This window comes from Hyperolius riggenbachi, chromosome 5 (assembly GCF_040937935.1).
Source record: "Hyperolius riggenbachi isolate aHypRig1 chromosome 5, aHypRig1.pri, whole genome shotgun sequence".
NCBI classification, from domain to species: domain Eukaryota; kingdom Metazoa; phylum Chordata; class Amphibia; order Anura; family Hyperoliidae; genus Hyperolius; species Hyperolius riggenbachi.
This window is the reverse complement of record NC_090650.1, coordinates 179,067,967-179,090,311: the sequence shown is the minus strand read 5'-3', so window position 1 is coordinate 179,090,311 and position 22,345 is coordinate 179,067,967. Positions and strand designations below refer to the sequence as shown.

Genomic DNA, 22,345 nt, shown 5'->3' with positions numbered 1-22,345 from the left:
TTAGATGTACACTACTGCCTCTTTCTCCTTGCATAGACAGCTTTAAAGCAGAACTGTAGATCTAAAACAAACACAATGGCTATCATTCATGAACAGGGTGTCGGTAAAAAGAATCAGTGCGGGAAAACACCGCTGGCGGATTTTTAGACTTCTGGGTAGGCATTCATGAAGATGTATCCGTGTGCGGAAGCAGTGCGGAGATTCCCCGAACTAAGCTGGCGGTAGGCAGGCGGTAGGCTTGAGGAGACACGGAAGCTGCAGAGTTGATACATTTCTCCGTGTTCCGCTCTGCTGCAGCTGCCTGGGAGGTCTGTATGTCTCCATTCACTTACATTGGTATCGCCACATCAGAGTGAGCGGTACTTCCCGACCTCACACCGCTTGCGGTGATCTTTATGAATGAACATTTTGCTACATTTGTACCGATAATCACCGCACAAGGCGGTGATTTATCACTCTGCTCGGTAGTGTCATTTTTCCATGCGGAAAGAGGCTTTATGAATGCTGACTTTGCCGAGTGGTCGGTAAAGTCAGCCGCTTTAAGCATTTCCGCATGCGGAAATGCTTTATGAATGATAGCCATTGTTTCACTTTCCTGGGGCTTCCCCAAGCCCCCAGCAGCTGCCCTGTCCCGCGCCGCTCCTCAAAGAGTCTCCGATTTCCCCCCCCCCCCCCCCCCCCCCCCGCCGCTCGGTCCCGTACCTCGACTTGTAAGTTGATGCCAGCGTGGCTCTGGTCAAGCGTATCCTTTCTTCGCGTTCCCCTCTGCATTAGCGGGGAACGCGAAGAAAGGACACATGTGGCTAGAGCCGCGCAGACGCAGTGGCCCGGCGGCGAAACCGAAAGTAGCTGGCGGAGGACGAACGGAGACTCATTGAGGAGCGGCGCGGGACAGGACAGCTGCTGGGGGCTTGGGGAAGCCCCAGGTAAATGAAACAATGTGTTTATTTTAGATCTACAGTTCCGCTTTAAAGTGTACCTGAGTTGGTACACTGGCCCGTATTTATACTTACCTGGTGCTTCCTCCAGCCCCATGAGCAGTGTGGCTTACTTCGGCCCCTCCGTCCTGGCGCTACGACTCCCGGCAATCCAGTCAGTCGACGCCAGTCGTTGGCTTTTGTGGCTCAGCCGCACGCACACCCGCCATGCTCCCATCCCCTGGAGCGTTCTGTGCCTGCACACTACTGCGCAGACGCAGAATGCTCCAAGGTACGAGAGCGCAACGAGGGGTGCACACATGGACAAACCACGCATGCGCAGAAGCCCACGACCTACCAGATTATTGGGAGTTATTGCGGGAGAACGGAGGGACCAAAGAGGACGGCGAGGGAGGCCATGGTGCTCATGGGGTTGGAGGAAGCCCCAGGTAAGTAAATACAAGCTAGTGAACCATCTCAGGCTCACTTTAAAGAGACTCCGTAACAAAAATTGCATCCTGTTTTTTATCATCCTACAAGTTCCAAAAGCTATTCTAATGTGTTCTGGCTTACTGCAGCACTTTGTACTATCACAGTCTCTGTAATAAATTAATGTATCTTTCCCCTGTCAGACTTGTCAGCCTGTGTCTGGAAGGCTGCCAAGTTCTTCAGTGTTGTGGTTCTGCTATGCACTCCCCCCTCAGGGGGGAAAGAAACACACAAATGATCTCTTGAGATTCAGAAGTAAGGCTGTATACAGCCTGCTTGTGTATGGATGTATTTTCTATGTGTGGACATGCTGTACATCAACCTACTTCCTGTTTTGGTGGCCATTTTGTTTGTTTATAAACAAACTTTTTAAAACTGTTTTTAACCACTTTTAATGCGGCGAGGAGCGGCGAAATTGTGACAGAGGGGAATAGGAGATGTCCCCTAACACACTGGTATGTTTACTTTTGTGCGATTTTAACAATACAGATTCTCTTTAACGCCGCCAGGGAGTCGCTTACGGCAGTCAGCTACGAGGACATCTTGTGGCCAAATAGTAAAAATAAATCTACATTTTTTCAATAAAGGACATCCTTTTAATTTATTTTTACTTTTAAAATGAACCCCTGACCTCCCATACTCCCCAATAGCTACCAATTATTTTTATTTATTTTTTATTTGTTGAAAAAATACAATTTTTTTTCTTGACAAATAATTAAAAAAACATACATTTTTTAATATGTATATAAAGAGGGTATATTACTGTTAACTTATAAATTATGGGCTTGTAATTAGCGGTGGATGCAAAACTGAAAATATGCACCGTTATTTCCAAATAAAATATTGGCGCTATACATTGTACTAGGGAAAAATTTTTTAACTTTGCAGTAACTGGGACAAATGGGCAAATACAATGTGTGGGTTTTGTTAATGGTAGCATGTATTATTTTAAAACTATCATGGCCGAAAACGGAGAAATACATTTTTTTTCAATCTTTTTCTTATTATTCCCAGTAAAACGCAGTTAGATTAAAATAATTCTTAGCAAAAAGTCCCCCCCAAAGAAAACCTAATTGGTAGCAAAAAAAAGAAAACAAGATATAGATTGTTTTGTTGTGATAAGTAGTAATAAAGTTATAGGAGAATGAATGGAAGGCGCGCTGACAGGTGAAAATTGCTCTGTTTTTGTTTTAAGCGGAAAATCCCTTCGAGGTGAAGTGGTTGAAGGAGGAGGTCATAGTTATCACCCTAATTGATAGGTGGATACAATCTAAACCGACAAAATTGGTACCTTTTGTACTCCCACCATGGCCGTTTTCTGAAGTGCTCCATGAAGGGAGAGGTGGAACCAGTACTACAGATATTATTCAAATACTCCGACATACGATCTCTTAACTCACATGTTGTCTTATCCACTTAGAAACCTCCACATGGGCATAACAACAAATATACAACAAATATACAACAAATGTAGTTGAACAATTAACAAAATGATTAAAATTCCACTTGCAGAACCCTTTGAACTTTCGTGCAGCTGCATCTGTAGTCATGCACAGCGTCTGTTGTAAATTAAATATTAAAAAAGAGTGTGGCTTTCCTTTTAACCCTGTACTTTAGTGTTTGTAAACCATTCCACCTGCTTAACTTTCGTGTTCTCATTTTAAAGCTGGAGGGTTAGCCATACTATGCCAGTGGGAAAAAAAACACCACATATATAAGTAGATAAATACTTGATCTACTTATATAACACATGTATTGTACAGTTCACGTTTTGATTTCAGTGAATGTTATATAGTAAATGAAGATAATTCTGTTCCTGGTGGGGACCATGTCTTTTGCCCACAGTTTGAGGCTAAATACTGATGTCATTTCTTCCATTAACTTATTTTTTCTTTCTGCTCCAGCTGCTTAGTCACCTCAGCCTTGCTTGTAAACACAAGCGAGCAGAGGATCATGTTTCAGCTAGGCAGGGAAATAAAGGAAAGAGGAGGAATATATTATAGATAAAAAGAACCCCCAGCATATAACTGAATGGCAATGGCTATTAAAGTCAGAATCATATTTATTTCGCCAAGTACAACGGGGGTTGTACCCGGAATTATTTTTGGCTCATACAGGGTCGGAGATGGTACAAACACATGCATGCAATTCAACACATACAATCGGTACAGTAGTACAAGTAAGCATATGCCTAAATATACATATCGCCCATAACTGTAGTGGAGGACGCGTGGGGAGGTCTGGAGTGCTATGTGAGGGGAGCAGCCTGCCAACTATCGACGGCGCTCGCTCACTCCGCAGCAGCTCCAGATGCCCCGCAGTGTGTGCCAGTGCGGACCATGTCCGCGTGCCTGCAAGGTGGTGTTCTCCTGTGGTTGGTCCCCCGCAGCGGAGCGGCAGAGCAGCCCTGTGGTCGGTCCCTCGCAGCGGTGCGGCAGAGCAGCCCGGGCAGCCGATGGCAGCCTGCCGTGCCCTCATGTGGCCCCCGCATCTCACCCAGGCAGATGGAGGTTGCTGGTGAGTGCGGTAGGGCAGAATTAAAGAAAAAGATAGAAAGAAGGCCGGAGCCCTGTGGCCGTGGCGTCCGCACCCGGCGCCATCTTGGATCTCTCTGCCAGTGCCAAAGTGCCAGTGCTCCTAAGGTATGTGATAACTCCAAACCATAACCGCAGAAAAAGTTTTGAATGCAGGATTAGTATCTTTATCACTTAATACACTCAGACCAGTTGCTGTTGAAATTTGATTTTTATGGTGACAATCCCGCTTTAAGGTCATCATGCATGTATCCCATATGAATAAAAATTAAGAGAAGTATGTCTTATTATTTTAAAGGACACTGATATGGTGATTCACCTTTTTCTCTTTTTTTCAATATGGTTGCCAAACTTTTAGGTCTGTGGATTCCCTATTAAGCTTGGACATCAGATTGTTTTCTTGCCACCGTTACCTCTGCCTGCGATGCTAAACAGGAGTTCTTTCACCACCCTAGTGGTTGGGGTATTCATTGTTTATGTGGTTCACACCTGTTGGGTGATGTATGGTATTGTTTACACTAAACCCTGTGAAAATCACGGTGATAATTGCATCAAGCCGTACCTTTCAAAGAGGCCAAAACTGCAGGTAAGTAACAGACAATAGAGTATTTTAGATATTATGTACTTTTTGGCATATTTTTCACATTCCCTACGGATTGTTTTCCACTGTGACTGAGATGCTATTTTAAATACTGTATACCCACCACATGCATGTGGCTATGAATATTGCTTCAGGAATCCTATTTCAGCTGTTATGAAACATTCCTTTTTCACCTAAGGTATATTGCAAAAATTAAGCATATCATACCTTCAGATAATCTTTTTACCCTAGTTCATTCTTTTTTTTACATCATGGCTGGGCTATAGCAATGCCCTCTATGCAGGCTTTCCAAATAATGACCTGCATCGCTTGCAGCTATTACAAAATGCTGCTGCAAGGCTGTTAACATGCCAACCCCGCCATTACCACATAACACCAATTGTTTGCTCATTCTGCTGGCTACCCAGTAAATGGTGAATTCCTCTTCAAAATTGGCATACTAACAATCAAATCTCTAGACAATCTAGGCCCTGGATACGTGAAGAACTTGTTGCAACTCTGTCACACCTCCCATAACCTCATATCAACAATATCTAATAGCTTGACCAACTAACAAAGTTCAACTCAAAAGCTTTGGAGCCAGAGCCTTCACTAATGTCCCCCTACCCTTTTGGACGCTTTGCCTCACCCAGTGAAGATACCTCCAACTCTTGAGACTTTGAAAACTATTTAGTTTGGCATTTATGATCACATAACTTTTATCCTAGAACACATAACAAATTGCAACAATTTTCTATTGATCTGAAACAAGCCGAAGTGCTTTGGGTACTTTGGGAGAAAAGTTCTTTATAATTGTTTGGAATTTGTTGTTGTTGCACAGTCTAGCGGGTTTTAAGGGCAATTGCGATTTGTGAGGGGAAAGTGGAGAGAAAAAAAATAGCAGAATTTTTTTTTGAAATGTTTGATTGGAAAATAATTGCATAGCACCATAATTGCTATGGGATTTTCCTGCACTCCTATACTTCCTACACAAGCACAAATGCACAAAAAATGCACCACGTTTTGCAATATGCAAGCGATCAGCATAGGATCGTAAAATGCTGCAATGGGAAAACAGCCCTTCTTATCTGCTGCATAGTTTTAATTTATGGAGCTTATTGGTTTTTTTTGTGTGTTTTTTTTTCTCATTTCAGTTAAGTGTATATACCACAACAAGAACTAGTATTAGTGCTGAAAGTAATGTTGATTTGGTGTTGAATGTTGACAACTTTGATGTGGAGACAAGATTTGAAAGGTAAGAATTAATACAGAAAGTTTACTTATGTCTTATTATTATTATTTAGTATTTATATAGCACCGACATATTACGCAGCGCTGTACAGTGTATATATATATATATATATATATATATATATATATATATATCTTGTCACTAACTGTCCCTCAAAGGAGCTCACAATCTAATCCCTACCATTGCCATATATCTATATTATGTAGTGTAAGTACTGTAGTCTAGGGCCAATTTTAGGGGGAACCAATAAACTTATCCGTATGTTTTTGGAATGTGGGAGGAAACCGGAGTGCCCGGAGGAAACCCACGCAGACACAGAGAGAACATACAAACTCTTTGCAGATAGTGCCCTGGCTGGGATTCGAACCAGGGACCCAGCGCTGCAAGGCGAGAGAGCTAACCACTACGCCACCGTGCTGTCTTAAAAACAGAAAGAAAAACTGTGCTTCATGTATTCAATTTAGCCAACTAAAATAAAACAAATACTGCTGCAAGTAATGTGTTTGGTCCATGTTAACGAAAAACTAAAGTGAAGTTTGCATTATACAGTAGTCCTTATAAGAAGTTGATTTTTATTTGCCTTGGGTTTCTTTCAGCCCCTTGCAGTCTATCAGGTCCCTCATTGTCCTCCCAGACAGCTCCATTGTGCTGTCATGCCATGCACTCTCACAGCGGTGCACATGAAGTGACATTATGAGATAAACACAGATACATATACTCCTATTCCTATTAAGAAATTGACTGAAGACCCTTTATATTTTGAAGTACTGAAAGTTTTTTTTTTTTTTTATTTTTTTTTTTATTTTAAATACTACAGTTACCTATGCAAATGAGCCAGTCAAAAAATAACGTTTCAATGGTTTTCTGAAAACTAAATAGAATTTGATAAGATTTTAATGCTGCAGAGTTCAAAGATTCAATACTTATGTTTGTTTTTCTGCTTAGCTGGGTAGATTTCTTAGGGATACTGCTGTTTCGAATTCAGTCTTAAAATGGGGCCCTTAAACCGAAAATAGAAATATGAGATATATTTTAATATGTACTGTCCCAGGTTTTATACTTACCTGGGGCTTCTTCCAGCCCCCTGAAGGCCGTTCATTCCCTCGCTGAATGTGTAGCCTGGCCGGGAACACAACGGGGGCATGAATACGGCACAGGCTACACATGTGCAACAGAGAGTGACTGAGCCAATGTCCAGTGGGGGCCAGAGCGGCTCAGGGAGATGGCAAGGGAACAACTGCCCCGAAAGAGAAACCCCAGGTAAGTATAGATCCTTTGACAGTTTTCGTCTCCGGTTTACTTTAAACCTGTAACTGGATTTTAAAGGATCAACTATTTTAGAGGAACTTTACTGAATATAGCTGAAGGTAACCTGAAGTGTGAGGGATATGGAGACTGCCAAATGTATTTCTTTTGAAGCAATCCCAGTTACCTGATTGCTGATTCTCTTCCTCTAACATTAGTCTTTGACCGTGACAAAAATCTGACAAGATTAGCTGCATGTTTGTTTCAGGTGTGTTATTAAGACGCTACTGAAGCCAAAATGATCAGCTTGTGTCACGTACCTGGGTAGCGTGATTCCTCTGTGTGGCTGGATGGGCGCAGCCTTGGAGACCAGCTGGTTGCATAAGTCTCCGGAAACAAGGACACAGAGGACTTGATGCTTAGGCAGCGAGCATCAGCAAAGGAAGCACTTTTAAAGTATACCCGAAGTGACGTGACATGATGAGATAGACATGTGTATGTACAGTGCCTAGCACACTAATAACTGTGCTGTGTTTCTTTTTTTTCTTTCTCTGCCTGAAAAAGTTAAATATCAGGTATGTAAGTGGCTGACTCAGTCCTGACTCAGACAGGAAGTGACTACAGTGTGACCCTCACTGATAAGAAATTCCAACAATAAAACACTTTCCTAGCAGAAAATGGCTTCTGAGAGCAAGAAAGAGATAAAAAGGGGGAAATCTTATCAGTGAGGGTCACACTGTAGTCACTTCCTGTCTGAGTCATGACTGAGTCAGCCACTTACATACCTGATATTTAACTCTTTCAGGCAGAGAAAGAATAAAAGGAACACGGCATAGTTATTTGTGTGCTAGGCACTGTACATAAACATGTCTATCTCATCATGTCACGTCACCTCGGGTGTCCTTTAAAGAGACTCTAACAAAATTTTCAGCCTTATTTCTTCTATCCTATAAGTTCCTATACCTGTTCTAATGTGGTCTGTCTTACTGCAGCCTTTCCTAGTTGCACAGTGGCTGTATTATCTCTGTTATATAATCTAATCTTCTTTTCTCTGATGGCTTTGTCAGGCTCAGGCACAAAGGCAGGAATGTGCTGCTCTTCTTGTGATAGGATAGAAGCTATACACACCCTTTCCACGCCCCCTGCAGTCTCTGTGTGAGTCACAGACTGAGCTCCTCTCAGCCTATCACAAGCTGGTTAGAAGCCATGTTTGTAAACACTGCCTAAAACTGGCAATTTCAAGCCAGGATTGCAGCAGGGAGTGGCAGAAACAGCACAGAGGGGCCCAGGAGAACATAATTAATACAATGGTATGCTTTTTGTAACAAATTTAAATATCAATGTAAAGATGAAATATTTCTATATTTTTTTTATTTTAAACTTGTTAATAGTGATAGATGCAAAATGGAAAAAATGCACCTTTATTTCCAAATAAAATATTGTCGCCATACATTGTGATAGGGACATAATTTTAACGGTGTAATAACTGGGACATATGGGCAAATACAATACGTGAGTTTTAATTATGGAGGCATGTATTATTTTAAAACTATAATGGCTGAAAACTGAGAAATAATGCATTTTTCCATTTTTTCTTATTCTTCCTGTTAAAATGCTTTTACAGTAAAGTGGCTCTTAGCAAAATGTACCCCCCAAAGGAAGCCTAATTGGTGGCGGAAAAAACAAGATATAGATCAGTTCATTGTGATAAGTAGTGATAAAGTTATAGGCTAATGAATGGGAGGTGAACATTTCTCACGTGAAAACCACGGAACCTGAATGGGTTAATATCGTGAAGTTATTACCAAATGTCCGATTTAGCATAGTAGGTTTGTGCGTGTAGGTGCCACTGTTGGTCAGGGACGTTTTTCAGCAACGGCACTACAGGCAGGGGCCTGGAGCGCCATTTGCTCAGGGGGTGCAGTTGACAGCTTTCCGTTTAATCTGCAGCACTACTGCCACACTATATGTATGCAGACATCTTCTGGAGCACTTTACAGTGTACATAGTCATGTCACTGGCTGTCCTCAGAGGAGCTCACACTCTAGTCCCTACCATAGTCCTATTCTAGTGTCCTACCAAATCGCAATCATATATTTAGATTTCACTGACATCCTCTTCAGCACTTTACTGTGCAGTGCACGTAGTAATATCACTGACTGTCCTCAGAGGAGCTTACAGTCGAATTATACCACTGTTAGTGTAAGTGTCTATGTATACTCAATTTGTGGGGCATGATACCTGAAATTGGTCTGTGGGTAGATGATGTCAGAACTTTTTGTTTGTATCTGCGGTACAAGAAATGAGGGGAACAGTACCCACAACATAGGAGTGTGTCACGACTACTGGTCTCTACGTCGTAAGACAACAATCCTGAAGAGAAGGAGATAGTCGGCTCCCCCTGCAATGTAAAAAATAGCTCTTTATTTATGGCTAAAATACATAAAAGCAAAGAGAGTATAGCAGCTGCAGCTACTATACTCTGTTTGCTGTTATGTTTTTGAGCTATAAAGAGCTATCTTGTACATTGCAAGTGGTGCCGTTTTTTTTTAAGGAGCATGGCTGCAGCATCAAGTCATGACTCTAGGTGGGCCACTCTTAAATGTTAATGTTGTTGTCTGCTAACCATTTCTTCACAACTTTTGCTGTGTGTTTTGGGTCATTGTCCTGCTGAAATGTCCACAGGTGGCCAAGGTTCTCTGCAGACTGCCTGATGTTGTCGTTGAGAATCCTCATGTATTGCTTTTTTTCATGGTGCCATTTACTGTGATTAGGTTCCCTGGTCCATTGGCTGAAAAACACCCCCAAAGCTTAAGGTTCCCACCACCATGTATAAAAATCCACATAAAGGTGCACTCCTTCAATCAATAGCAGTCCGGACAGTCTAATTGCTTGGATCGCTCAGACTAACAGTTCTGATGTAAACTGTAAATATATATATATATATATATATATATATATATATATATATATATATGAAAAAGTCTCGCGCTCGACAAGTCGCATTACCTACTTCCAAAGACCAGTGCAAAGACTTCCAAAGACTTCCAAAGACCAGTGCAATCTTAACCCAAAATGTCCTTCAATGATGACACTCTCAGATTACGCTCACCATAGTTTGTTGCTAATGGTTTACAGATCAGCTCATGCGCCTTTGGCCCAGCCAGTATATCTCTTCTGGTCTTTTATCCAGTATGTTCACTCCCAAGGGTCTTTTCAGTAGCTCATGGTTATGTAGGGAAACACAAACACAAATATATAGTGTAATATGTCTAAATAACCACCACCAGGGGTGCCCATACACATGCAATGTGCTCACCGAGTAATATTGCCAATCAATTACAGATCAGCTTTGATCACTTATGGCCCAGCCAGTGTGTATTAGGATCTCTTCTCCCGCTGTAATATACAAATAAACAGATCTATGGTGCAGCACGTTTACTGTTATCACCCCTCCAGTGCACACATCTCATGCATTTGCCCTCACCAGATGTTATCGCCAATCTATACGATAAGCATCACCACCATGTTTGACACTGGGGATGGTGTTCTTTGGGTTGAAGGCTTCTCCTTTTTTACGCCAAATGAAGGAAACCTCATTGTGATCAAGCAACTCAATTTTGTTTCATCTGACCATAACACAGGAGAGCAGAAGTCGTGTTCTTTATCCAGATGAGCATTTGCAAAGGTCAAGCGAGCTTTTTGTGTGCCTTATCTGGAGAGGTGGCATCCTCCTTGATCTGCATCCATGGAACGTTTGTTTCGTTTGTCTGCCTTGATACATTGCCACCAGTAGAGCCCAGATTCACCAGGATTGCCTTGGTGGTGATCCTTGGATTCTTTTTCACCTCTCTCACTATCCTCCTGATCAGCCCAGGTGTCACTTTTGGCTTCCGACCACGTCCTCTGAGATTTTCCACTGTGCGGAACATCTTGTATTCTTTAATAATACTTTGCACTTTAGCCACTGGAACTTGAAAACATTTAGAAATGGCCTATTAGTCCTTTCCTGACTTGTGATCAACCACAATGCGCAGCCACAGGTTCTCACTGAGCTCCTTTGTCTTAGCCATGACTGTCCACAAACTAACTGCAAATAGCTGCTAGTTTTCACCTGATGAGTTGATTAACTCCCCTGGCAGTAATCCCGACCTGAGCACGGGCTCTGCTTTGTGTGGTAAGAGCTGTAAGCCACTACAGCAAAGAGAAGCTGTGTGAGGTGCTGGAGGGGCGTTGGACTCCAGTACCGAGTATCCAGGAGAAGCCTGGATAGGTGAGTGGCCCAAGACTGCCCATTAGGCCCGTGTCAGGGTGTCCTTCACGAGCCAGTGTGGCTGCAGAGGGCTGTATATTTTGTGCTGTGCCTACAGTGTGATCACTGAATACCAAGAGTGGTTTATTTTTGTTGCTGTTTCTGGACATTGTTGTGACTTAGATTGGCAGCAGGTATCCCCACAAAATGCAAATAGATTGGCGGTAGATATCCCCACAAAATGCAATCAGATTGGCAGCAGATTTCCCAACAAAATACAATTAGATTGGCAGCAGCTATCCCCACCAATACAATTAGATTGGCGGCAGATATCCCCACAAATTGCAATTAGATTGGCAGCAGATATCCCCACAAAATACAATCAGATTGGCGGCAGATATCCCCGCAAAATGCAATTAGATTGGCGGCGGATTTCCCCACAAAATACAATCAGATTGGCGGCAGATAACCCCACAAATTGCAATTAGATTGGCAGCAGATATCCCCACAAAATGCAAATAGATTGGCGGCAGATATCCCCACAAAGGCAGGTCCCCAGTTAGTGGGGACCCTAGAGCTCAGGAGGGGGGCACAGCGCAGGAAAGGGGGAAATTGTGCACAGAGGGCTCCCCCTTTCCCTCACCTAGGCCCCCCCCCCTTCCGCGCTCCCCCCCCCTTCCAAAATTGCAGCCAGCCAGCGGCAACAGCGGGGAATCACGGCATGAGATCCATAGCTCTGCGTGCCGCTGGCTGGTCTGGTCTCCTCCACTGCACTGACCAATCACGCTCTCACAGGAAGTACTGTGAGAGCGTGATTGGTCAGTGCAGTGCAGGAGACCAGACCAGCCAGCGGCATGCAGAGCTATGGATCTCATGCCGGTAAGCTATTCCCCGCTGCTGCCGCTGGCTGGCTGCAATTTTGGAGGGGGAGGAGCTTGGGAGGGGGGAGGCTTCCCCCCCCCTCCTTGCTGCTCTGAGCACAATTTCCCCCCTTCCTGTGCTGTGCCCCCCTTCCTTCTCAGCTCTGGGGCCCCCATGAGGCGGGGCGGCCGTGGCCCACCAATGGAAAAATCGGTGGTTCGGTGGGTCAGTCCGAGTTTGCATGCACTGATGAGGACCAACCTGTCTGAAACAGTCTGTATCCATTCTGATTTATTGTGGGCTCTGTACAATTAAAAAGCTGACACATCATTGCGTTTCAGCGGTTCTTGAGGTGTGTTTAGCTTTCAGAGACATAAAAGGATGATTTGCATATTCAGCAGTGATGCATTGTGGGACACCACAGAATTGCAAATACCTTCTGTTTTAATCACTTTATCCACCACTACAGTATATTTGCGTCCTCTGAAACTTAATCTAAGCCACGAGGCAAAAGGAAATATATGTACCATGAACCAATAAGATAGATTTTTACCATAAAAAATTGCTTTTATTTTCTCAGTTCATAGTGAAAAATACAAACTGTAGTATTATTTCAGAATCAAATATCCTCACCATAAATTGTGATAGGAACATAATCTAAGTTTTGTGATAAACGGTAGAAATAGCCATTCAAAATGTGTGCTTTCTTTATCTACAGTAATGCTTTTTACTTTTAAACTGGAAACGGTAAAACTGAGAATTTTTTTTCTTTTTTCCCTATTTTTCCCATTAAAATGCATAGAAAACAACATTGTTTGAGGGAAAAAATGCCATGCAATGAAAGCCTAGCTTGTCTAAAAAATATATATGTATATATATTTAATTTGTGTCTTAAGTATGGATAAAGTTATTGCTGATTAAATAGGGACATCGCTAAAGTGTGAAAACTGCTCTGGTTCATAAGGGGAAAACAAGGTCTGGATGGGAAGTGGTTAAGAAGGCCAATTTCTGTTGAGGAACCTAAGCAAACTAACGAAAAAACTGTCTTGATTCCAGACATTTCACATATGGCTTTCCTGGCGGCCAGAATGGCCATATTTAATAGATCAATATACCCCACTCCCCCTCCATCTCAAGCCTACATGGGTTATATTATGAGACTAGAAAGACTAGAGGCCACCTTAGATGTTGAGAAGGGTGGTAAGAGTCTTGCATCCTCCATGCAATACCACCAGAAAACCTGAACACTTTCATGGGACCCCTTAACTACTTTCGGACGACACTAATTGAAATCTAAGCCCTGTTTGGGAGCTGTTGTCCCTGCCAGGGCGTAGAGTTTACTCACTTCCACCAGGCGGTCTCACTGCAATTGCTGCTCCCGCCCAACAGGCCACTCTCTCCCTTACCGCATCCCACTCACTCTGCCGTCAGGATAACGGCAAAGCTCTCTGAGCTGGTCAGAAGCCGATTTAATTGCGATGGCAAAGCGAGTGGGCTGGAGCAACGGGTGAGTGGTGACAGTGGCGACTCCATGTGGCATGCCATTGGGGAGCCCCGGTTTTTGGTGCCAGCGGTCTCTAGTCCTTAAGGGGCCAGAAACCGCTGGTAGTGAAATGGCTAAATACTTGGAGTGGTATTACTACCAACAATTTTCTGGGTACTCTGGGAAGAATTCAGAAGAGGGCACAGCAGAGGTTATTCTTCCTGCGACAACTGAAGAAATTTGGTATGCCATGTAAACTGCTGACCAGCTTTTACACCGCTACCATAGAGTCCATCCTTCATCATTTGGTATGCAGATGCAACCGCCAGCAGCAAATATAAACTCCAAAGGGTGCCATGCCATCTCTTGATCTCCTCCACATTGAGAGGATCAGTACGAGGGCTACTAAGGTCTTGTGTGACTCCTCCCACCCAGCTAGATGCTTTTTTAAGCTCTTCCCATTGGGCCGCCCACATAGGTCCATCCCCTCCAGAACTACCAGGCATAAGAACACTTTTTTTACACCTCAGGCTGTCCAACTAGCAATGCCGTTCTGCAGCATCCTCATACCCTAGACTAGACTAGTTGGAAACAACCCCCCATGCCCTACGCATTACATGTGCGCAGCACAACCCTTTCATTTCTCAGTGTTGTCATATGCCTGCTTAATTGCATACCTTTAAGTTTGTAAATTAATGTATGTCTGTAAAATTTATGTAAAATTGCAAATGCTTGTTCTTGATCGATGTTGCTGTTGTCCTTGTATTGTTGCCAAAGCCATGTGAACAGTGATGCTCGGATACCCCCCAATCACGTTTTTGACTATTCGGCCGTGGTTGAAATAAAATCCGGAAATGGCGTGATTAATTTTCGTTTTGAAACGGACTCACACATTCGACCCGGATTTTTCCCGTGAATGAGGCAATCACGGAAATTCATGGCTGTGATCACAGAAAAGCATTTTAGCTAATAGCAAAGCCCCCTCCCATACATGATACAATCACCTAAATTGCATGAATGATAAAGGTGAGATGTGGCTACAACTTTAAAAAAATGTAAAAAAAAAATTTGGGAGAAAATCGATTTTACAATTTCAAATAAAAAAGTATTCGTGATTAAAAAACCGCCAAAACCCGCTGACTTTAGCAGTTAATAGCAAAGCCCCGTTACATGGTAGGAACACCAAATTTGCCAGATATGTCAGTGTTCAGTGTATGTCAGAATTATTTTCCAGCCGAGTGGCATGAAATAGTAGCCGGGTGGCATGAAAAAGTAGCCGGGCGGGTCGAGATGAAAAGGCAGGGCAACTCTGCATACAGCATAGGAGGAGGTGAGCCGATGACAGCTGGGTGGTCACCAAATCTAGCCGGGTGCATCACCCGGCTAAAAGAGCCTGGGGAGAACACTGTATGTTAAGAAGAACAGTTGGAACAAGAGGAAAACATGGGGAGCCTTGGAGCCAAAATTTAAAGATGCTTTTCAATTATACAATTTAGTATAGCTGAGAAGATCGTCCTATGGGTGCACCAGGTGCCAAGCAAGGGGACTCCCAGATGCCACCATGAACCCCCCACCCGGGAGTCGTCGCCCCCAACTTCTCCTAGGGCCCCCGGAAGTGGGGAAGAGCTCTGGGGGATTGAACAAGGGCTCCGGGGGAGAGGGGAAGGCTTGGCCCGCCCCTCTTCCCCGGAGCACCCCATACCATGTGGGCTGATATAGCTCAGCTTGCGAAGCCCCAGTTGGCCGGGGTTCCGCATTCTGGCTATCCTAGCCTGTATAGGGGACAAGGGGCTACAGAGGCTCGGGAAGGGGGGACCCCACGTCATTTTTTTTTTTTATTCCCCACTATCGGCACACACAAAAAAAAAAAAAAAATATATATATATATATATATATATATATATATATATATATATATATATATATATATATATATATATATATATATATATATATATATATTTTTTTTTAAATATTGTTTCCCACTATCTTTTTAACATATCCTGCAAATTTGGTGTTGCTAGGATGTAAGGGGGCCTTTGCTATTAACTGCTAAAGTCGGCGGGAATTGTTTCACTAACAACTGTCATTTGCTGCATTTAAATGCAGGGTTGCTCGGGTAGTACTTTTTAAAACCCATCCGGATCCGGGTACCCAAATACCCGGATCCGAGTCGGATATCCGGATCCGAACTTGAGGATATCTGAGTGTATTTGGATATCCGACCAAATTACCCGCGGGTACCCGACCTATTCGGGTATCCGGATAGAAAAACCCTTTAAATAGCTTTAAAAAGGGTTTTTAGGGTAAATGATGCTTGTAGCATCATATTTTTTAAAGGGAAACACTAATTTATTATTTGGTGGCCATAAAATGAAAAGAAAAAAAAAGCTGTCAATTAACATCAGGACTAGGTATTAGACAGCGGTTGTGCAGCCCACATTGTGTCCAAAGTCCAATCGCACAACTGGGACATGACAGTTTTCAGCCCAGACACCTCCAAAAAATGACACCGCAATTGTGTTTTGGATTGAATATAGGTGGTGGTATCAACAGCAGTGGCCTGTGGCACCGTGGCGGTGGGATCCAGCGCCAGCTTGCTTCAGCCTCTTGAACTCCTCATGCTCAACAACATGTTTTTTGGCCAGATGGGTGATGCAGCTGGAGGTGCCATACTTGTAGGGGTTACAACCTCTGCTCATCTGTAGTTTGCACACATTGCATATGGCAAACTTGCTGTCCAATCAAGGCAGAGTGAAAAACCGCCAGATTGGGGAGGTGAACATTCCCCTGCGGCCTGAATGGGATGCTTGGCTTTTCTCCCTGTGGTGGTTGAGGGTTGAGTGGTGCGGCTGGTGGTAGCGGCAGAAGGATGTGGTGGGTCCCGCATTCCACGGCCACTGTCTGCAATGCTGATCCTCTGTGCCAAACCCACCGACGCATCCTCCTCCTCAGAGTCAGAGCTTACATCCCCATCCTGTGGATGGTAGTCACGGTCCTTCATTCCATTATCAACATCATACCCCCCCTCCTCAAAACCCAGAACATCCTCCTCAAACTCCTTGCGGCTAACAGCCCTGAGTTCAATCGTGGAGCCTGGAGTGAAAAACTCGCTGACTGAGGGTAGGCTGCCCGCTGGGTCCGACAATGACACGGCAGACCTTCTGAGGGTGACCATAATGTTGCTCCCTGTCTTCTTGCCCTTGCTGCCCCTCCCCCGTCTGCCGGTGCCAGCAGACATAGTTCAACTTATACGTGATGATGATCTCACCGGATGATGTGGGGTACTTTTACTTTAATGAAATCGGGGTTGGACTTTAAATCAAATCAGCACGGAGTGACAGACCGCAGAGTAGAGGACAGACAGTGCACGCTATCTGTCTAACTGTCACACTGACAATGCTCAGCACAGCAGCACTGCAGTAATCTGTAGTAAGCTAACACAGTACTACTCTCTCTAACAACTAACTGCAGTACTAACTAACTATATAATACAATACAATAACACAGTAATCCTATTCCCTAACCTATACTGTCCTGCTGACCTGCACAGCACACACAGACACAGACCGGACCTAACTGAGTGAATGAAATCAAACAATTATGGTAGCTAAAAAAACAATAGAACAATAGTGTAGTGAAGGTGTTTAGCACTCAAAGCTTTAGATGTATCACTGTATACAGGCAGCACTTGCTAAGCCAACAGCACTGGAGCAAGTCTGTCAGTGACCTGCCAGCCACACAAGCAAGGACGATCTGTCTCATCATGCCAGCCCTCCTTATTACACAGGGGAGCTCACCAGGGTTCCCTTCTGTGATTGGGTGCCAGGGCTTAGGCTGGGAGGCCTCTGATTGGCTCAATGAGGTCAGGTCGGGCTGGCCAGAGTTCCCCTCTGTGATTGGTTGCTAGGGCTTCTGCTGGGAGCCCTCTGATTGGCTCAATGACATCATCTCCCTTGTTACAGTACCCGGATCCAGATACAGTATCCGTTGGATATCCGCCGGTACCCACGGGTATCCGGATTATGCGGCCAGATACCCGCATAGAGCTATCCCGAATCCGGATCCGACCGGATTGCGGAAAGATGGTCGGATACCCGGGTACCCGGATCCAGATGAGCATCCCTGTTTAAATGTATACTTTTTATCCTTTGAAACTTTAAAATCGATTTTCTCAAATGCTAGAAGGTCTTTTTTGAAAAAAAAAACAAAAACCTCTTGTTACCACCATTCTTCTTGAAGGACATCCAAGGCGAAAAAAAACACTGAGATAAACAATTGTATCTGTCCTCCTCCTTTTAAAAAATGACTTTTAAAGTTATCCCGCAGTTTTATTTTATATTTATATCAACTTTGTAAGCTTTTACTGTTTCATGGCCTTTTCTCAATGACGCATTAATTGAAGTATGCCAGGGCTAAAATATATGAACTATTGACCCTTTTTATCTCTTTCCTGCTCTTAGAAGCCATTTACTGTCACAAAAGTGTTTTATGGCTGCTATTCCTCATCAGTGAGGGTTACGCTAGAGTCCGACCCGGTCCCGACCCGGACAGGAACTACCAATTACATACCTGATTTTTAACTTTTTCAGGCAGAGAAAGAAAAAAAGGAACACTGCCTAGTTATTTGTGTACTAGGCACTGTACATACCCATGTCTATCTCATCATGTCACATGACTGAAAGCGTTCAATAACTCAAACCCTATTATAAAATAAACTTAAGAATTAACAATAACACTTAATATTTAATTGGATCCAATAGCAATGACATGTCATGGTCCCATTCACATGAAATGATACACAGAGATAGGTATCGTGGATAGGAACGGAAATCTTTATTCTGCCCTTGGCTTATAAAGGGCAAAACCACAAAATTATAATAAAGGAAAAGAACATTTGCACATGCGTAAAGTATACTGGAGTCTTATATGTCATTTATAAAATCACATAAATGTTCATCTTTTACAGAATTACATGTAGACAGGAAATATTGGCATCATGCCCAGAATATGTGGCAGAATGCTAGAATGGGTTTTAACATAGGATTCAGTATCAAACATGTTCTTGTGGTTGATTTCCAACAGAGGTGCTAGAGAGATGACCTACATCCTAATAACACATCTTAATATGGCGTCTTTGGCCTTACTATGCACTGTAGCTAAGCCTCAGTTTGTATGCCTTACAGTCCATGAGCTGAGCATAGTACCCTAATAGTAAGATTATATGGATATATCAATGCTTATTTCCTTTCCTTGCGTATTTATGTATATACGATAAAAAGCGTATCAGTTAGATAATAGCAAATAAGTGAATAGTATCATTATACTGTTATCAGCTACTAGCTGTCAGGGACTTAGAGGTCAGGAACTTAAAGCAAGTGTAAAAGGTCCTGGCTGTACGCCCAGAATGTGGTTACATGTTCGGGGCTTTTGGATGCATATGTAGTTTAAAATGGAGCGGAAAAGCTTGACCTGTGGTGTGTGCTTCAAAAGACTAAAATTCTACATCAAAAGGAGTCAGTTGGTACAGCGTGTCCTATATAGCTGGTAACTTGTAACCTATAAAGTAAATACTGAATATTTATAAGTTCCTAGAGATGTTGCGCTCCACCCACAGATAATACTTTTCCACCTAAATCTAATACCGGTTCGCCACACCGAAAAGATAAGTAGTGAAGTAAAAAAAGGTGCAGGCGCTACTGCGGTCTCCCGGGGTGTTGTTGTCGCACAATTCCCTCTCCTCACTTCCTCCGTGAGATGTCCAGAAAGTGCACAGCAGCCCTCAGGTCGATTTTACATATAGGGAAAAAAACAAATAACACAGCACATAGGGTAATAACGTCTGGTAATGAGTTTTAAAACCTCCACCTGCCCCACATCACACCGGTGTAGCACACTCCAATGCCAATGTATATAGATTGCGCTCACCAGATAATGTGGCTGCTCGATCACAAACAGCACACAACGCTTGTTATAAATCGTCAATCGATCATGGGACTCCTTAATCTTGCTTCAAAACCCCCTGTAGTCCTACTCAATGGAACCTCCGGGCATAATGAGAGAAAACGCACAATAGTGCAATATCTTTACTCTTTCTATGGCACCTCCACCTCACCCTGGTGTAGCACCCTGTGCTGTAACTAAAATGCGCTCACCAGATGCATTGGCTGCTCAATCACAAACAGCAAAATAAGCCCAGCAGTTTCCAGGTTAAAATCCTGTTCCTTCAGATGTAGCTTCCTTAAAAACTAAACAGAACCTTCCATTGCGCAGTACTACTTTAATATACATAAAAGACATCCAAGAATTGCACTCACATTTTCCATAAAGTTAAAAGGCATATACAGATAAAACTCCAGCGTCCTGGATCACAACAGCATGCTCTCCTTGGTGTGCCGACCTCTAGTCCCGCCCAACGCGTTTCGTCCGAAGACTCATCAGGAGCTAAATGAGCTCTTAGCTCCTGATGAGTCTTCGGACGAAACGCGTTGGGCGGGGCTAGAGGTCGGCACACCAAGGAGAGCATGCTGTTGTGATCCAGGACGCTGGAGTTTTATCTGTATATGCCTTTTAACTTTATGGAAAATGTGAGTGCAATTCTTGGATGTCTTTTATGTATATTAAAGTAGTACTGCGCAATGGAAGGTTCTGTTTAGTTTTTAAGGAAGCTACATCTGAAGGAACAGGATTTTAACCTGGAAACTGCTGGGCTTATTTTGCTGTTTGTGATTGAGCAGCCAATGCATCTGGTAAGCGCATTTTAGTTACAGCACAGGGTGCTACACCAGGGTGAGGTGGAGGTGCCATAGAAAGTGTAAAGATATTGCACTATTGTGCGTTTTCTCTCATTATGCCTGGAGGTTCCATTGAGTAGGACTACAGGGGGTTTTGAAGCAAGATTAAGGAGTCCCATGATCGATTGACGATTTATAACAAGCGTTGTGTGCTGTTTGTGATCGAGCAGCCACATTATCTGGTGAGCGCAATCTATATACATTGGCATTGGAGTGTGCTACACCGGTGTGATGTGGGGCAGGTGGAGGTTTTAAAACTCATTACCAGACGTTATTACCCTATGTGCTGTGTTATTTGTTTTTTTCCCTATATGTAAAATCGACCTGAGGGCTGCTGTGCACTTTCTGGACATCTCACGGAGGAAGTGAGGAGAGGGAATTGTGCGACAACACCCCGGAAGACCGCAGTAGCGCCTGCACCTTTTTTGACTTAAATACTGAATATTATCTGACAGACTTATCCTAGAGATCCATTGTCTCTTATGCAGACCCTATGACGTCTGAGAGACAGAATGGCTCCTGGCTAAGCATTTATGCCAAGCTGTGATGCATATTTGCCTTGCAGTTACTGTGCTAAGCTATGTATTATAATTGTATGAGTATATCAATATTATCCTACTTCTCCTATATGGATATGTGTATGACCAAGCAAAAGATATTGATTAACTAATAATGAATAATAAAGGAGTGATAACTGTCCTATCCTTTCAGTCACCTCGTGAGTCCTTTAAAGGGACTCCAAGCTCTACTTAAAAAGTAAAATAGTACTCTCCCGGGGCTTTCTTTAGCCCAGCGCTGGTCGGGAGGTCCCACAACGGCGTCCTGGCTCTTCTCCTAGGCCCCGGTCCAGAATGGCTGGCCGGCGGCAGCCCGGCCGAGTGTCTGGCTCCTTCTTCCTGGTATGACGCGGCTGATGTCATCACGGCGGCCGGCGTGAAAGTACGCCGCATGCGCGCTTTAATCGCGCATGCGCAGTTCTTTCACGCCGGCCGCCGTGATGACGCGAGGCGGCCGGCGCGGTGACGTCAGCCACGTCATACCATGAAGAAGGAGCTCGGCCGAGTGTCGCCGGGCTCCCGCCGACCAGCCATTCCGGAGCGGGGCCTAGGAGAGGAGCCAGGACGCCGTCGTGGGACCTCCCGACCAGCGCTGGGCTAAAGAAAGCCCCAGGTGAGTACTATTTTACTTTTTGAGTAGAGCTCAAAGTCCCTTTAACATATCTGGCAAATTTGGTGTTCCTAACATGTAAGGGGGCTTTGCTATTAACTGCTAAAGTCGGCTGGTTTTGGCGGCTTTTTAATCACAAATACTTTTTTGTATAAAATTTTAAAATTGATTTTCTCAAAACCTAAACGTTATTTCTGTAATTTTTTTTAAGTTGTAGCCACATCTCCCTTTTATAATCCATGCAATTTTGGTGATTGTAGCATGTTTGGGGCTTTGCTATTAGCTAAAACTCTTTTCTGTGATCACGGCCATGAATTTTTGTGATTGCTTCATTCACGGGAAAAATCCGGGTCGAATTTGTGAGTCCGTTTCAAAACGGAAATTAATCACACCATTTCCCGGATTTTTTTTCAACCACGGCTGAATAGTCGAATCCGTGGTTGGGGGGTATCCGAGAATTAGGGCTCGTTTGCACCATAGCGAATCCGCATGCGGCGACGAGATGCGGATTCGCTTGTTACACTGAAGTGGCCGGGGCTGTTTCCACATGTGCGGGAGCGATTTGGCGGCGGGCCAAATCTGCACAACGGGACCCACAGAATTCGCCTGCGTCGGGAATCCGTGCGAATCGCCGCTAATGTATTTAATAGTAAAAACGCATGCGTTGGTTACATGCGTATTTCGCGTGCGATTTCGCACCTTTTTCAATGTTATTTTGCCCTGGCAGTGTCATGGTTAATTTCGCATGGCACCCTGCCATGCGAAATTGCG

General features: G+C 43.7%; 1 protein-coding gene across 5 annotated transcripts in view; it reads left to right on the top strand.

Moving 5' to 3' along the window:
* Positions 1 to 22,345, top strand: part of CLPTM1L (CLPTM1 like) — a 699,988-nt gene that overhangs the window by 4,277 nt on the left and 673,366 nt on the right. For all 5 annotated transcript variants that reach the window (XM_068236456.1, XM_068236455.1, XM_068236457.1 and 2 more), the window contains 2 exons: positions 4,299 to 4,526; positions 5,675 to 5,775. In XM_068236456.1, coding sequence (XP_068092557.1) covers positions 4,365 to 4,526; positions 5,675 to 5,775 — 263 coding nt within the window. In that variant the 5' untranslated portion in view covers positions 4,299 to 4,364. The remainder of the gene's footprint in view (positions 1 to 4,298; positions 4,527 to 5,674; positions 5,776 to 22,345) is intronic.